Below are 17,849 nucleotides of genomic sequence, written 5' to 3'. Positions count from 1 at the left end.
TTAGTTAACACACCTGATTCAGATAACCAGCTCATTAGAAGTGAGGTCCGTGCAGGAACTCCGATTGACACGGTCCCTGCAAAGTGTTCATTGCTCCCTGCTCCCTGCTCCCTAAGCGGGGGAAATCTGTTTACTATACTTCGAAACATTCATTCACATACAGTATTTGCGCTTCGCCACCGCATATAGCGTCTTCACACACAGATGAAACTTACTAGAGAAGTGTGACATAAGTGCATCTGTAAATAAATGCATTTTAAATTTACGTGTCGCACGCTTTAATGACCTTCAAATGGAACACATACGCTCGCTTCGAACTAATGAATAATGGCGGAATATCCTGTGATGTCCACTTCGAAGGGCAGTAACGTTGGAATAGAACAAACGTCGGAAGCGATGCGTGAAACACACAAAATGTGCAGAGCGGTGGGTCGCGAGGACTGGAATTGGGAACCGCTGCCATAGAGGAACCATTTTTGGTTCCACAAAGAACCATTCAGTCAAAGAACCATCTCTTTCATACCTTTTTATAATCTGAAGAACCTTCTTTCAACCAGGAACCATTTATACAAAAAAAGGTTCTTCTATGGCATTGTAAAGCACCTTTATTTTGAAGTGTGTATAAATACATTGTATACATGTCTACATTAATAATAGGCCTATAATAAAACTCAACACGAATACCCACTTTTCTGACACAATACCATGGTGCAGTTACTGCTACTACAGTAAATCTATGGTAAATGATGGCGATTTGTAGATTAAAAAGCCTTCTGACTGTATCGTTGCGCACAGTTTTTCTCATGTTTGTCAACACTGTATCAAACCAAGTTATTTTTGTTCTTCACTGAATTCTGAATTCATGCTACGCCGCTGTTTAAACTTTGATAAACATTATATCGTTAATCAAGGAAATTAATATCACACAATAATTAGTGATTTATCACCCATCCCTAAAGTAAATTAAGACAGAATTTTAGGCCATTTAATTAGCATCAGGATGCCTTATTCCTCTAAGCCTCTTGCTCAGATGCAGGTGCAATGCAGGAGATCCTAAAGGGAGAAGGATAGTGATCGCAGAGAGATTTGATGGAAGACTTGTGTTTGGGTGCTCGCCTGGGGAAAGGGCACTAGGTGAGCTAATTAAAGAGATATTTGTTGATGAAGAAAGAGGGCGGCCACACAGCTGCTGGCCCCAGTGACCCACTGCTCTACATGGTATCCACCCCACCCTTCTGGGCGACGGGCCGTATGCCAGCTCCAGGTGGTGAGTATCCTTTCCATAGGCCATGAACTCATCTGGAGGAAACCCATATTAGCTTCCCTGCAGAGTCTATCCTGCCTGCAATATGTCCGCATTTAATCCTGTAATCAAATGCACAATGATAGTCTCTCACAACATCTAGACAAACACAAGAATATATATTATTTTTTTTAAAGTAGACATCTGATGTAAACAAGGGAGATTTTCAATGTTTTGCAACCAAGAAGCAAGACTAAAGACTTGTTCGCTCGCCTCGATATGCGGAATAATAAAAGAAACCACATCATCCACCCAATCAACTCAATTATTATGAGTCATCAGGCTTGAGGAGGTTTGTGGACAGAATCCTTAGAGCAAAACAAATGGAGTGTTATGCTTTGAGGTGATTTTCTGTGACAGCAATCAAATCTCTATTCTACCTGTGCTTTGTTCAATGCATTTTAGATGTGATGAATGCTCCACAAAAGAACACGAGTCCTCCCTCCCAGAGTTAATAAGTAATTATGCAAGTTTTGGTCTCCCGTTATGACTTATAAAGAGACCACATCTCAAATTAAAAAAAGAAAATTTGTGTAGATGGTTCAATTAAATATTGTTTAATTAGTATGACAATAAGTATGACATCTGAACACATTATAAAACATTTAGCTTTGAAAATACTAAAATTTAATGCATTAACTACTATTTACTAACAAAGAAAAATACATGTGTTGCAGTATTAATCTTTGTTAATGGTAATTATAAAAGTACAAATATTCTTTGTATTCTTTCTATGTTAGTTCAGGTCCATTAATTAATATTAGCAGATACAACTTTGGATTTTAATAATGTATTAGTAAATATGAGCTGAGATTAATAAATGCTTTACAACTATTTTTCATTTTTAGTTCATTTTAACTAATGTTAACAAATGGAACAATTAGATTCCATTACTGTAAGTTTATGTATTAATTAACATGAACAAACAATGAACAATACATTTGTTACAGTATTTATTCAACTTTGTTAATGTTAGTTAGGGAAAATACAGTTGTTAATTGCTAGATCACATTAATTCACAGTGCATTAACTAATGTTAACATTAGTTAAACTAAGGTTTGATTTTAATAATGAATTAGTAAAATGTTGACTATTTACTAACTAAGATTAATAAATGCTGTAGAAGTATTGTTTGTTCTTAGCTCATGTTAATTAATGTTAACTAATGAACCTTATTGTAAAGTGTTACCAAAATGCAAAATATTGTGCACTAATATAAATATTATAGTGTGGGGTTGGTGAGTTTTTTATATATATATATATATATATATATATATATATATATGTGTGTGTGTGTGTGTGTGTGTGTGTGTGTGTGTGTGTGTGTGTGTGTGTGTGTGTGGTGTGTGTGTATAAATGTATAATTTATATTATACAATTAAATTATTAAATATAGCTGCAACAAAGTAAATTTGTTAACAATTCATATTTATATATGCGTTGTATTTAATTATTATGCTTTTTTTGCAACATTGACTTCGTAACTCTTCATGTCTTGCTAATCCAAACCTATGGAAAGTGTATTGGTGCAGATTGAAAAATAAAGACTAGTTTACAAAAGCAGGTTTTGCAAGAAATCTAGTATGGTGTAAATGAATGAAATATGATATATACACATAACAAATGTTTCTATGATCCCAATAAAACAGTACATAGTACATCTGTAACTCAACCACACATATTGCAACACTCGGTTGAGCTGGGGCTCTACAACACTACTATTAAATAAACTGTAGTTAGCATTTAATCCACAAAGCTTGGTTAACATGGAGTGCAGCAAACCAAATAAAAAGTCTAGTCTGAGTCACTACAGCAAAGCGGCACTCTACTCCCATGAAAGAAATCTCAAATCCTCCTGACAACAGCATCACAGGCGGCTCCCACACGCTAACAAACACTAATAGAACTCTTCTGCTGGTTATTAACTGATAATTGCCAGGCTTCAGAGCCCTCTTTACTACTTCTTCTTCACTCTTAGCCTCAAGGTAGAGGAAGCGAGGCAGGGAAAGCCAAGATAGCACAATAACAAAGTGCCAGTGCTAACCTGATCACGGCTCGGGAAGCAAACTGCATTTGTATTTGTTCGACACAGGCTAAATCAGTGCTAGTCCAGGGCTCATACTGTATCATAGCGTTTTCGCTAATCCTCGTGGTGTGGAGGAGAGCTGCAGATACCGGGAACCCGGCGAAAAGCTTCATAATGCAAGGCTGACATGAGTACGTTTAGCATTCTGCTACATCGCAGGATTAGGAAGAGGGAAATGGGAGTGGATTAGCCTATAGGAATTCAATACACGTGGGGAAAAGGACTGGTGACAGGGTGGTAGGACTGAAGCGCTAGAGAGGTTGTGGCAGTTTAGCCCTCAGTGTGACTAAATTAGTATATATCGCTCAAGTCCCTCCCTCTGAAACAAGTGCGCCGTCTCAAAGGCAATGACATGCCCCTGTTTGCTAGTTGTTTTCCAATATCCCTCAGTGACTCTAACACAGATGGACGACAGGATCAAAGATGAAATGAGCTGCAAGAGTTACGATTTCATGAGCTGGATGAAATCCAATCATTTAAATTTCACGGACCAAGATAAGCAAAGATCAAAGTGTCAACCTGCTGTGCTATCTGTTATGCATTTTGCATTCAATATTTAGAGTAATGTGAGCAGAAGTATAAGTTTTCAGTCGGACCTCTCAAATGTTAGCCCTCTACTGGTATTGGGTTCACGAGATGGATTATGGCCCGTGGTCAAACATATGGCTCAGGTATTGAGTAACATATGCAAATTGCAAGGAATAGCTCACCGTATCATTTTCTCTCCCTTGTGTCATTCCAAACCTGTATGAGTTTGCAGAAAAGGTGGTTTTCTGATGAATAATCAGGACACTATTTTTCATATAATGAAATTAATTAAGGACTTGGACTGTCAAGCTCTAAAAATGACAAAGGCACTATAATTTTCTTACAAAAGTGGTTCATGCATATCTACGTATGGTAGATTTGTGTGAAAATTCAGTCAATATTCAATTAAAAATCTTATTATCTGCACATTCATGAGGGAAGCAGCGATGCCAAATGAATCAGGTCTTTTCAACAAATCACTTGATCCATTTCACTAAATGATTTGTTCCCAAATCTGAAGGATCTAGTACTTGTTTTTAACTTGTTGACTCAATGATTCATTTGTGGTAGTTACAGCTCAATGTAGGGGAAGAATGTTATCTTAAGATTGATTTTGTTCAATTGCAACAGTATCATTGCTTCAGAAGATTTAAATGGACGGTTCACCCAAAAATTTAAATTACTCAACCTCATGTCGTTTCAAACCAAACGTTTCATCTTCAGAACACAAATTAGCTCTTAAATGCATGAATGTTTCCCCAATCATTATTACATATTCGAGTCTTTAGCGACCCGGACCTAAATATCCAGCCGCATGGATCTCTAACTTCTGCAATAGCAAAAACTCTCTTGATTTTAAGAACAATTAAAGAAGAATAAAATAAAGCATATTTCGTTATCTGTTGAAACTTAGAAGGGTTCAGTTTGAGCAGATGATTTTGCCATCACCATCATCCTCAGGGCACACTTCCATACATTTAGCATCTGGCTCATATTCGCAATCTCAACCATATTCTCAAAACTATCGTTTTCAATGACTTTAAAGTCGATATGTTGATTGCTAGCAGTTTTTTCACCACATCCACCATCAAATAACAGTGACATTTATATTTTTGCATACAGTAATTGCTCTGCAGTAAAGCCATTCAAACCAATTACATTTATACTTTTGTTTTATGCCTGCCATAATTGTGAGTAAAACATCACGTCATTATTGTCCATCAAACACAGTGCCACCTCGAGGAATAAAGGTGAATTGTATGTACTGTATTAAGTCATCAGATATTTACATAGTTTAGCACACAAGAAATATACTTATACTATTACACACCTCTGGTCTCTAATGAGCTATACACTTTTCACACAAAAATTAATAAAAAAACAGAAATTCTTTTACATGTTATTATTATTTCTTGTTATATTGTTTATGATGAATAGATTGAGGAATACTAAGAAAGTTGATGTTAAACTTAAAAAAATGAAGGAGGGAGAGGGTATTAAATGACATCCCGGGGTACGCATTTAAGTGTTAGGATATTTTTGATGAAGCTTTCTGACCCTGCATAGACAGCAACTGAACTACCTTGTTCAAGGCCCAGAAAGGTAGTAAAGACATTCACTGCAAAAAAGGCTTATCTTACTTAGTATTTTTGTCTTGTTTCTAGTAAAAATATCTAAAAATTATTCAATCGAGACAAGGTAAGCAAAAATACATAAGATATACTTGTTTCCTGGGAAAGAAAAAAAATGAATAAAGTGCATTTTGCCTAAAATTAGACAAAATTATCTGTCAGTGGGGGTAAGAAGAAAAATCTTTATCAGTGGGGTATTTTACTTACCCCACTGGAAGATAATTTTACTTGTTTTAAGCTCACTTCATTTAGACCCCCCCCCCCCCCCCCAAAAAAAAGATTAAATATCTTATGCCTTATGACTAAATATCTTTTTGAATACTTAGAGATTTAGAAACAAGACACAAATACTAAGTAATATAAGCTTTTTTGCAGCGTTGTTAACATGGTAGTTGCATTGCAGGGTCAATGTAGGGCCAGAAAGCTCTTAGATTTCATCAAAAATATCTTAATTTGTGTTCATTAGATGAACAAAGCTCTTACAGGTTTTGAACGACATAAGGGTGAGCAATTAATGACAGAATTTTCATTTTTGGGTGAACTATCCCTTTAAGAAAGTAAAATAAAGTTACTAATTTGTGGGTGAACTCTCACTTTTAACTAAGATGCTTTGGTTCAATTGACAATTGATGAAAATGTACATCAATGCTAGGCAGGACAGCATTGCGAGTCATTTAGCATATCGGCGTACCACAGTACCATCTGACATTGGCAGTACATCACTAAACAGCATTCATATTCATGTGGGCATTGATATTTCCCTCCTTATGTCCTGCTTAGTCACTCTGCACTTTGTGACGCATCCAGCTAATGTGATGAGAATCCAACACGTCTCTTCATCCCCCCGGCACAACTTCTCTGACATGGTGCGACAATCCCAGAATCGTTGAGATGAAAGCGATGGACTGTCCTGCAAATAATGGGTTTGAAAAAACGAGTCGAAGCCAAGAGTTGTCTGGAGAATACAAAGCCTCTGAATCTCTCCGTCTCCGTATCTATCTCTTGTCGTCTCTGCCTTTTCTTTCTACCAAGCGGAACGTGTGCACGGGGGAAAGTGGTGAGCCACCACAATCTCCGCCAGCCCTCAGGATCTAATTGGAGGATGCCATTGCAAGGGACCACAGAGGGGTGTGACGGGAGGGTATCTTTAATCCCCTGGATCAGATGACATGGAACACAGAACAAAAGGTCCTCAAATCCCTACTGCGCTGAGCGGCAGGCACTGTCACCAAGCTGCCATGCTGGCTCAAGGAACGTATCCCAGACTTTAAGCTCCACTTTTAAACACCCCTTTATCCTGCACAGCTGTGCCCCTGGAAAACTGCTTTAAATTCTTTGAATGATCATAATAATTACAAGAAACAGCTACTAATCAGGTGCTGACAAGGGAGTGGTAACGTTAGATAACCAAATCTCCTGCTTCACTTTCAATTCCAGTACACTTTGCCTTATCAGCCTTGGGGGACGGGTAAGGTGGAGACGAATCCACATCAGTGGCAGTGGAATGCTAATGAACCACATTTAAGCAGAAGACACAACGATCCAGGTTGCTTCGGGTTCCCCGCGGAGGCCAAGTTTACACTGCGGCAAGCATACAAAGCGCTTTAATGTTGATGTGCGACCGCTGTTTAATTTGCAACGGCCCGTGTGGGGTGATTGGTTGAAGAAGACTGACAGCATAATTAGCTGAGAAAAAGACAAACTAAGGCAATTCAATGAAATACGATTAGCAGATTAAGTCCAAGATCGAGGCTGTTTTGTTTCCTCTCGTTAAACTATTACTCTCAAAATGCTCCTATATTCCACCCAAAGTATATCACAGAAAGCGTTGACGTTTAAATTAGCACATTTGTGCCCGCTAAGCTTTGCTCCTTGTGGTTATATTAGTCCCTGCCCTTGGTTTTCTCCATAAAAACAGAGGGGGCGTGAGGAAAAGGGGTGGAGGACAAGACAGTGACTGCTTGTTTTAAAGGCTCTGTTAGAGCATTGATGATTTCCAATAATTAGCACGTAACTGTCAAAGCTACAGATCAACCCCTTTGCAGATGACCTCGCTCTCAGACTGTGCTGCAATGCCACCTCCAGCAGGAGAAGAACAGATCCACACTGCCCTCTACTGCTGGAGAGAGTCAACAATGTGGAAACATATGGAAACATCTCATCCATCTGGGCTGCTATTATCATTCAGCTGAGAATTAAAGGTAAAAATGTGTCTTCATGTCGTTTCAAACCTGTACATTTTGAAGAATGTTTCCACTGTTGTCCATTCAATGAAAGGTAGTGGGGGTCCAGAAGAACATTGGGACCTTAAAAAAACGGAATAAAAGATGACCGAATTTTCATTTTAGAGAGTAACTATTCCTTTAACTAGATAACAGGAGCCTTTTCTGTCTCTTTCGTAATACCCCTCATACATTAGAGATAATTTTACTGTCAGTGAAAAAGCCATTTTCAGTGTCACTTACTACACCATATTTCTTTATCTCCTAATAAGCCCTAAGTCCTCTATTTACACCATTTCCGATGACCTCGCGATACCTCAAGTTCACCTGAGATATCATTACAATCTAATATGGCTCTCATGACTGGAGGGGAGAACAAATGGGCTATAGCACAAAGCCAGAGAGGCATCCGGGCTTATTATCGAATTGGCCTTTCATAGAACAAGATCTCCACACAGATGCTATGATAGCCTTGCTGCCATGGGCTATTCACATAGCATAATGTGGTAAATCCTGGTCACAACCCTGAGGCAAGCCCATAACAGATATGTCATTGTGCTCGTGGGCTGTTGGCAGCCTACTCAGTTTACTGAAAAACCATGGGCTGCTCGCAAGAGTCTCTAAGACTACCTGGATGGTTATGACTATAGGAAATATTAATAAGCGAAGAGGAAATTTATGGTCATGCAGTCAAGGAGCTTCTGGTGATGGTACCATATGAACTGACCCAAGACTACCCTCAAGGTGGTATTAGAAACATTACAGGGACTGTTCATCTGAAAATGAAAAGTCTGTCACCATATACTTACTCTTATGTTGTTCTTGAACTGTCTTGTAACCAAACAGAAGTCAAATTAATCAAATATAATGACTCAAAAAAGAAAATCTGTCTAAATTATTAAACTACTCACCCTCATGTTTTTCCAAACCTGTAAGACCTAAATTAAGATATTTTTCATGAATTCCAAGAGCTTTCTGACCCTGCATAGACAGCAACACAACTGACACATTCAAGATCCCGAAAGGTAGTAAGGACATCGATAAATTAGTCCATGTGCCAGCAGTGGTTCAACTATAAAGGAAAAATTGTTGAATAAAATTAGTTATTTTTGTTTTCTCTGAGCACAAAAGTATTCTTGTAGCTTCACAAAATAAGGGTTGATCCACTGATGACATGGACTATTTTAACAATGTCCTTACTACCTTTCTGGGCCTTGGACGTTTCAGTTGTGTTAAATGTCTATACAATGTGGATTTTATGAAAAATATCTTAATTTGTGTTCCATGGATGAAAGAAGGTCTTGTAAGTTTGGAACGAAATGAAAATAAAGGAAAGGAAAGGAAAGGAAAGGAAAGGAAAGGAAAGGAAAGGAAAGGAAAGGAAAGGAAAGGAAAGGAAAGGAAAGGAAAGGAAAGGAAAGGAAAGGAAAGGAAAGGAAAGGAAAGGAGGTGACGTGAGGCCAAGTATGGTGACCCATACTAGGAATAAGTTCCAGAATTGCTTGAAATTAGGTCCAGAATTGCTTGAAATGTCTTTGTGAAACATGAAACATGAAACCACTGACTTTCTTTGTTCAAAATATTCTTCAAATATTTGTGTTCTGCAGAAAAAAAGAAAGTCATACAGGTTTAGAATGAAAAGAAGTCAAGTACGTGACAGAAATTTTGAAGTAAATTATCTCTTTAAAGGGGTCTGATTATGCTCTTTTACAAAGTCTTTATTTTGTTTTGGGGGTGCACTAGAACATGCTCTCATGCTTGGTGGTTTGAAAAATGCATTATTTTTCACATAATTTACATTATTACAATAGCTTTCTCCCCAGGCTGGCACAAATGGCTCGATTAGTTCCGGGTTTGATGAAGGCCGGCCTTCTGAAAAACTAAATGTGTTGTGATTGGTTAGAAGTCCCACTGCTTTGCGATTGGCGAAGAGTTTAGACAGCGTTTCAGTACTGCCACGCCCCTTCCCAAAGCAGCAAGTTTCATGTACAACTGTTAGCACAAGCTAGATTGAAGTGATTCTTATGTTTTAAATATGGATATTTTTACAACAACACATGGGTTCACTACAGGAGGCTTTTAATGACAGCTCTGACACGTGATCGGAGCAGTTTGCGGCCACTTGAATCAATTGTTGTGTTTATACCAGGCGCCCTGCGGCTCACTGAAGCATCCCAGAGACGACTGTCCATGCTACATTGTTAAATTTAGGCTAATCCCCCACCTCATCCCTCCCCACCCGCTGTCACAATCAGGCGGGGTTGAGGAGTGGAGATGGATGAGGAGAACCGGAGTAAATGAAAATATATAAGTTTATTAAATAAAACACTTGAAAATGATACAAACAAACAAAAACCGGGAGCAGGAAACAGGCACATGTAACGTTAGTAACATTAACGACGGACAGCTGGGAGTGATCAGACACAGACTTAAATACACAAAACATAGGGCGTGGTAACAAACAAGATAACGAGATGACGAGGGGGAAATACAAATATGGGCATAGACTGAACCAACTAAGAACAAACCAAAAGGGGGAGATAATGACTAAACCATAAGTACTGGAAACAGGGGGAAAAAACACTAGGAAAACAGAACAGGACAGGACAAAATACTGACACCCGCCAACAATTCGAATTTCCGTAGGCAGGATTTATTTGGATGATATTCTAATGAGCTTTGTGACATCATAATGCTGTGTAGTCCAAACGAGCCGTTCGTTGTAGTTCTTGTAAAGGGACTTTTTAAAAAACAAAATATCTCCCTTTGGATTGGACTTTAAGATTTGTAACTTTGTAGATGTTTTTTATGCCCAAACAAATGCAACACACACAAAAAGTAAAAAAGCATAATAGGACCCCTTTAAATTTCCATTTCTTCTGCTAGAGATGTGCTACTGCCTGTTCATAATTTCACTGCTGTCAAGAGCGACACTCGTTACTTTTGAAAGCTGCACTGTTCTGCACCAGACATGACCAAAGTCACCCTCAGAACAAAAGATTTTGAGAATTGTTTGTTGCATCCTGTCACCAAACTTCGCAATGGACAGTGACAAGCTCCAGTGGTATGTCGGGAGCTTCCGCTGAGTGCAGCGATTTGCAGCCTTGACCGAGACGGCGAGTTTATATCATCGTTTGTGACAGGTCCTCTGTGATCTTGACAGAGAAAAGGAAATCAGATTTACACTTCCTTTCCAACATAATCCAAATGTGTCGAGGGCCCGATGCATTCGCCCTGCTTGAACTCTGCAGATGAACAAGTGACAGATTAGGGCAAAGCTATTTGAGGAAGAAAAACAAAACAAAAGGGCTCTTAATTAATTACACTGATCCTTGGAGATGAAGGGGCAGATGAAGAGGAGGTTAAGTTATCGGCAATTAGTAGCAAAGCCTCGATGAAGCCTCCTGGATTTAGCTGTAAGTCGGGTTGGGGGTTTTAAAATGCAGCTCAATGTACTGTATACGTGTTTGTATTTGCTTGCAGGATATATTGCAGCATAGGAGAGAAAGTGTCACAGCAGTCCAGCGGAGATGTGAAGGAAAAAGCTTTTAATCCATGCTGTGGCGTCTGTTCTTCACAGACGAGGAGGAAGATGAAATGCAGAACTCAGAAGCAGAGAGGGAAAAAATGCAGGCCTCATATATGCACAGAAAAGATTGCAGAAGGCATAACCTCGTCTGATTTTATAGGAAAAAAATCCATGCTGACAAAAAACAAAGGAGAAAAAAAGTAGAATCAACAGAGGGCTGCCATGTAAGGGGAAGGGCACCTTTCTCCAAGACATTTCTGATCTATATTTCATGTGCTTTCTGTTTTGGTCTCATGTGTTGAGCATCAGCTTGAGATGTAAGTTTTATCTTTTTTTCTTCCTCTTCCTGCTGTAACAGCTTCAAGTCATTGGTGTCATATATCAGTCCCTCTCCAAACGGCGCTATAAATAGACTCCATCCACACATTCACCATTGCAAGAGATGTCATAGTGCCATCTCGTCAGCAGTCAACAGTCAATCATTGAGTTCTGCAGCCATCGTATTAGTTATGGACTACAATCGGTTTGCTCTCAAGCAACAGTACACTAGCAGTTCTGATGGAACATAGACAGCAAACAAAACCAGTACATCCAGACCATGTCAGAACTTACTGTAAAACAAGTAAAACTCTATTTACAACGTATCAATCCTTATCTGAAGGATGCAACCCAAGTGGAAAATTCACTTTTTGCACACCACTGTTGCACAGTTGGAGCTGAATGCCCAATTTTACCCATTTTTCAACCATTTGTGTTCCCATTCATGCAATATAAATAATACATTTAAAAGTAATAAATAATTTACAGGTACAAGAACTACTACTGCCGATACATACGCTGATACGGTGCTGTATTTAGGACACACTGACACTGCACTAATAACATATGTGACCCTGGACCACAAAACCAGTCATAAGGTTAAATTTTACAAAACTGAGATGTATCACATGAAAGCTCAATAAATAAGCTTTCTATTGATATATGGTTTGTTGGGACAGGACAATATTTGGCCGAGATACATCTATTTGAAAATCTGGAATCTGAGGGTGCAAAAAAATCTAAATTCTGAGAAAATCACCTTCAAAGTTCTCCAAATTAAGTTCTTAACAATGCATATTACTAATCAAAAATTACATTTTGATATATTTATAGTAGGAATTTTACAAAAAATCTTCATGTAACATGATCTTTACTTAATTTCCTAATGATTTTTGGCATAAAAGAAAAATCAATAATTTTGACCCATACCTTTTTGGCTATTGCTACAAATATACCCCAGCGACTTAAGACTGGTTTTGTGGTCCAGGGTCACATATATAAACCATAGCAAATCTTTACAGGTGGAGCTGGGGAGGTGGAGGGTTTCAGAGGAACTCTGAAAAATGTACTGTGGAAGAATGTACAAATCCATTGCAATTATGATGTAAATTGCTGTAATTGATTGTAATTGAACTTACCAAGAGGAAGGTTTCAAAATTATACAAAATTACACAAAAACCCCTTACAAACTGTTTGCTTCACAGGCACAATATGGCCAGCAAATTGGAAAAATCTACATGCAAACAAGCCAACGGTGTTTTGCGCTTAAGATCAGTGATGCATTAAGCTTATTTCTTGAAGCCCGAAAGCAGCTTTTAAAAACTTGAGTGGCTATTGACATTCAAAACACAACCACGGGTGACAAAAATAGCATTTCAAATCTCCAAACTAAGTATACTAGGCACATATCCACAACAAAAAGTTAAAGAAGGTACATAGTAAGTACACTTCATTGGACAGAACCATGACATGGGTTTAAGTACTATGAAAGAGATTTAGAAAACATTCTCTCCATTTCCCCCCCCTTGTGTTAATCCCAAAAAAGAAAACAGCCAAACCTGATACATCCAAAAAAATCCTTTTTCCAGCTTGTCTTCCCACACTTCAAAGCACCCGGTATGGAATCTCTACGGTATTAAAAAACACTCTCAAATAAGAGCCATCTTCTCTCCATCCTAATGCTTCATCGGGAAACAGATTTTGTTTCTTTCTCTTCCCACGAGACATCTTTACACTTCTCAGTACTTCTAGCGTACAGCTTTTACAGCTGAAGTAGATTTTTAGTGGAGGGTTTTTAGCATGTTAAGGCTTCTGTATCATCCACGTGAACGCTACCTGGTTGGAAATGTGATAAAACCAAACTCCAAATCTCCAGGAACACACAATCCTGCAAGTTTAAATGCAAAGCAAAAAAACTCAACTTTACAGTTAGAGCACATGCTAACCCACATGCAAGTTCAAATCTGGTTTGTGCTGTTTACCAATCCCATTTCACCATTTTAATTATCCATAGGAAAAAAATGTCTGAAGGGTCAACAAAATAGAGAGCTGAAGAACACTATAAAACGGGTTAGACCTCAATAAATGCAAATATATGCATATAAACGGCATCCCTCTTGACTCAGTATTGCATTTCAAGAACAATGAGTGCCTGTTTGTGTGGTATTACAGGGTTTTTGCAAGGCGTAGAAGTGGGTCGAATATTGCCTGGTGGACTGGTTAGGGGTGGGACAGAGAGACCCTACTGATCCGCGTCGGAAGTGAAAGACCTGATAACGGTTATCTCCTCCGCCTAACAAGTCCACCCACCAGGCTTTTACAAAAATGGCAGAACTGTGTGTGTGCAGATCAGTTGTTCATGGTGCGATGCTACAGAACCTCTATTTTATTATTGGAGACGAGCAAGTACCCCAACGGCTTTTCTCTTTTGATCTTGGTCTTCAAGTGCCCCTCCTTTCCAATCCCAGCACCAATGAAAGTTCTGCCAAGCGTATCAGCTGCCAAAACCTAAAAGTAACATGTTTGGAGGCCTTGGCACTGGCCAACACATGCTGCCCAGTAGTAGTGGCAGTTGAGGAGCAAGGCGGGATAAATGCTGACAGTAAGGCAGAAGACGTCTCTGCCAGGAGGACTTAAAGTCACTCACTTTAAACCAGGGGTGTCTACGCCTGTTCCTGGAGGGCCTAAATCCTAAAGAGTTTAGCTCCATCCAGCTGCAACACACCTGCTTGAAAGTTTCTAGTGAATCTGAAGACCCTGATTAGCTGGTTCAGGTGTGTTAAAACGTTTAGTTCACTTTCAGAATAAAACTTTCCTGTTAATTTACTCACCCCCATGTCATCCAAATTGTTCATGTCTTTCGTTCTTCAGTTGCAAAGAAATTACGTTTTTTTAAGGAAAACAATCCAGGATTTTTCTCCATATAGTGGACTTCTATGAATCCCAATGGTTTGAACTTCCAAACTGCAGTTTCAATGCAGCTTCAAAGGGCTCTACATAATCCCAGCCAAGAAATAAGGGTCTTAACAAACGAAACGATTGGTAATTTAAAAAAAAAGAAAGTATACAGTGACGTTTCCAACATAATTATGTGATACGTCAAATCACATATGCACATTGCAGAGCCAGTGCAAGATGAGCATTCTTTTTTTTTCTTTTTTTTAAGAAAAGGAAGATCGTTTCACTAGATAAGACCCTTATTCTTCAGCTGGGGTCGTGTAGGGCCCTTTGAAGCTGCATTGAAACTGCAATTTGGAATTAGTTCAATTAGTTCAATTGGATTAGTTCAAACCGTTGGGAACCACTGAAGTCCACTATATAAAAATCCTGGAATATTTTCCTCAAAAAAATTCATTTCTTTGGACTGAAGAAAGAAAGACAAGAACATCTTGGATGACATGGGGGTGAGTAAATCATCAGGAAATTTTTATTCTGGAAGGGAACTAATCCTTTAATTAGGGTTGGAGCTAAACTTTACAGAACAGTTGCCCCTTCAGAAGTACTGTAGGTTTGGACACCCCTACTTTAAACCTGGTTAATTTCTAAAATTCATACTACATTATATGGCATTCTGATCTTATATATTTAGTGGCAGGATTGTGTTCAAATACTTCAAACAGGGTTCTGACACTTTTGGATGAATTTCTATGATTTTCCATTACCGTTGGAGGATTATTTTTTTCAGAAATATTTTTATAGAGATCATAATCAGAAAGTATACAGTAGGTGAAAAACTGAGCAGAACTAGAAAAGAGAAAATATATATAGAAATTCCCACAACTTTCTGGCCCACTTTTAGAAATGTTTTGAGACAGACAGACAGACAGACAGACAGATAGACAGACAGACAGACAGACAGACAGACAGACAGACAGACAGACAGATAGACAGATAGACAGATAGATAGATAGATAGATAGATAGATAGATAGATAGATAGATAGATAGATAGATAGATAGATAGATAGATAGATAGATAGATAGATAGACAGATACTGTCATGCCTTTTCAAGACAGCACACTTTTAAAATATATTCCACAAATATATTTCTAGGTTTTCCAGGAACTTTGTTCGTAGTGTTTGAGAGCACAAAGCAATTTCCCCCAACCCAGATAACAATTCTTGTTAAAGGTGACTGAAACACTGCAGCAGGTTTCCACAAAGCAATGGCACCCTAGAGTTTGAGCCAAGAGAAAGCTTAACACAATTAAACAAAAAAACTCCTGAGCAGCTGTGGGAAGCAATGATGTGGAAAAAGTATACCGTCGATCAGTTTGTCAGAGCTCCAAGCTGTTGCAGAAAACGCATGATCAAGCCATTGCACCAACAGCCCTGACTTCCCATCAATTGGGTTGCAATAAGCTTAATTTAATGCAGCCTGATTGATTTACTCTCGGGTGTCCCACTGTCATTAACGTAATTGCATGATCACTTTATAACACCCTCACATGGTGACGGTGGTAATTTGGCACATAGATTCACCATTTAGGGGTGCGTCACCTAACTTCGTTAGGTCTTAAAATCTAGCCCGAAATATCATCTTCCAGACAGTAAAATTGATTTCATTCCTTTTTGACTGAGTCCAAAGCCATTTTAGTCTGTCTCTTACCCGAGTTCACCACTTGATATATGAGGAGCTTGCCGCTCTTAACAGCTCCTATTGATCCACAACCTTGCTCTCCTACTAGTGTGACTGGAAAGCTTCCATGTCACCTTGTAATTCCACAATCCTGCCAATGTTCCTGTAAGATCATCCCATGGTCAGACTCTGTCTGTGTAGGTTCCATCTGCAGGACTTTAATTTCCCAGCTAAAAAATGATTACAACAGTTTCTAGAAATACTCTGTCTTCAGGAAAGGAACACAGAACTGTACTTGTTTCTGCTCATTGGAAGTTTCTGATTAACCTTTGGACCTTAAAGCAGAAAAATGATGCTTTTTGTAACTGGAAGTCTCTCACCTTCCATTCCTGGGCTCTGGAGGTGAAGACAGGAATGCGACAAGCCAGCAGTGGACACCAAAACGGAGCTTTTGTCTTCCCATCATCCTCTGCGGAGAACCAACCCGGTGTGTTTTCGTTTCCTGCAAGAGATTAGGTTATATTTAGCTTAGTTTATTATTCGTTCTTCTACCCTTGCAGATCATGCGGAGTGACATCACATCTCATATGTGTATCTAATTATACAAACTGAAGTATGGCAGTAGTTAAGATGTTTGAGGCTCCTGGTGAGCACTCTCTGAAGATAGTTTCAGTATAGCAGACTAATGAGCCTTCAAAAGTCTCATTCCTGCAGCAGGTGTCCGTCTCAGCATGTGAAGCAGCAACCTCCAGGTTTCAATTAATGAAGTCTAAATTCTAGAGGCGTGGGCCACCTAGGTCTTCCCTCACAGCCACTTTGACAGGTGTTTACAATTGCCAAGCACAATACTTGCCTGCCAGCAACCGTTCTCTATTAAAGCAATTCAGTAATTACTTATCATGGCCATCTTAGGCTTGCATAAAAACGTCGTGTTTTTCTGGTCCCCTGCGTCTCTGCGAGCACATCAACTCAAAATTAGCCCCAGAAAGCACGAAAATAGGCTACAAACAAATGCAGTCAGATTGGACACGGCTCATTTGTTTTCACAGTGTGAAAGGTACGTGGCACGGTTTGACGGCCGATGTACCATAGCCATATCAACGCGCAAGTCAGAGCGGGAGACTTAAGGGCCAATTAGTTTGAGTTTAGTCTCAGTGTTTCTCAAGGGCTTCAGGAGGATTTCTTTCAGATTTCATCGAAGGCGCGCAAACGGCCAAAGTGCGACATCTCTGTATATAAGCGCTTTGTGGTCAACACACTCTTAAGAGGCGTTAACGCTTTGATTTTTGCTTCCATTCTCCCTCCACTTACGACTCTCCAAAATCAATGCAATCAATGGTGTACTTCAAAAGGTCGGACTTCTAACACTTCTGCCTCTACTAAACTTCTCCGTGGGACTTCTCTGCCTGTAAGTACAGTAAGACTATGGATAAGCCTGCACAAATTCTTAAGACAATTGCACACACCTTGCAATAATCCCCTTTCAATACTTTAAGTCCAGAAATGAGAATTCTTAATCTAATCATTTTATACAAAGTCGATCCTACCGCTATGGCAAATCTATGCATTATTTATAAAAAGTATTAAAAAGTAATTACATTTTTGGAAGGACAATGGGAAAACAAATAAGAAAAGAGAATTCATGAAGAGGAT

General features: G+C 38.9%; 1 protein-coding gene across 1 annotated transcript in view; it reads right to left on the bottom strand.

The window, feature by feature from the left end:
* The window catches only part of arhgef10la (Rho guanine nucleotide exchange factor (GEF) 10-like a), a 153,534-nt gene that overhangs the window by 35,733 nt on the left and 99,952 nt on the right, over positions 1–17,849 (bottom strand). The window contains exon 19 of the mRNA XM_073825406.1: positions 16,577–16,698. Within this exon, the coding sequence (XP_073681507.1) occupies positions 16,577–16,698 (122 nt within the window). The remainder of the gene's footprint in view (positions 1–16,576; positions 16,699–17,849) is intronic.

Source organism: Garra rufa, chromosome 20, assembly GCF_049309525.1.
Source record: "Garra rufa chromosome 20, GarRuf1.0, whole genome shotgun sequence".
In the NCBI taxonomy this organism is placed as follows: Eukaryota; Metazoa; Chordata; class Actinopteri; order Cypriniformes; family Cyprinidae; genus Garra; species Garra rufa.
Note: the sequence above shows the minus strand (reverse complement) of the source record. Positions and strands in the feature narration are given on the sequence as shown.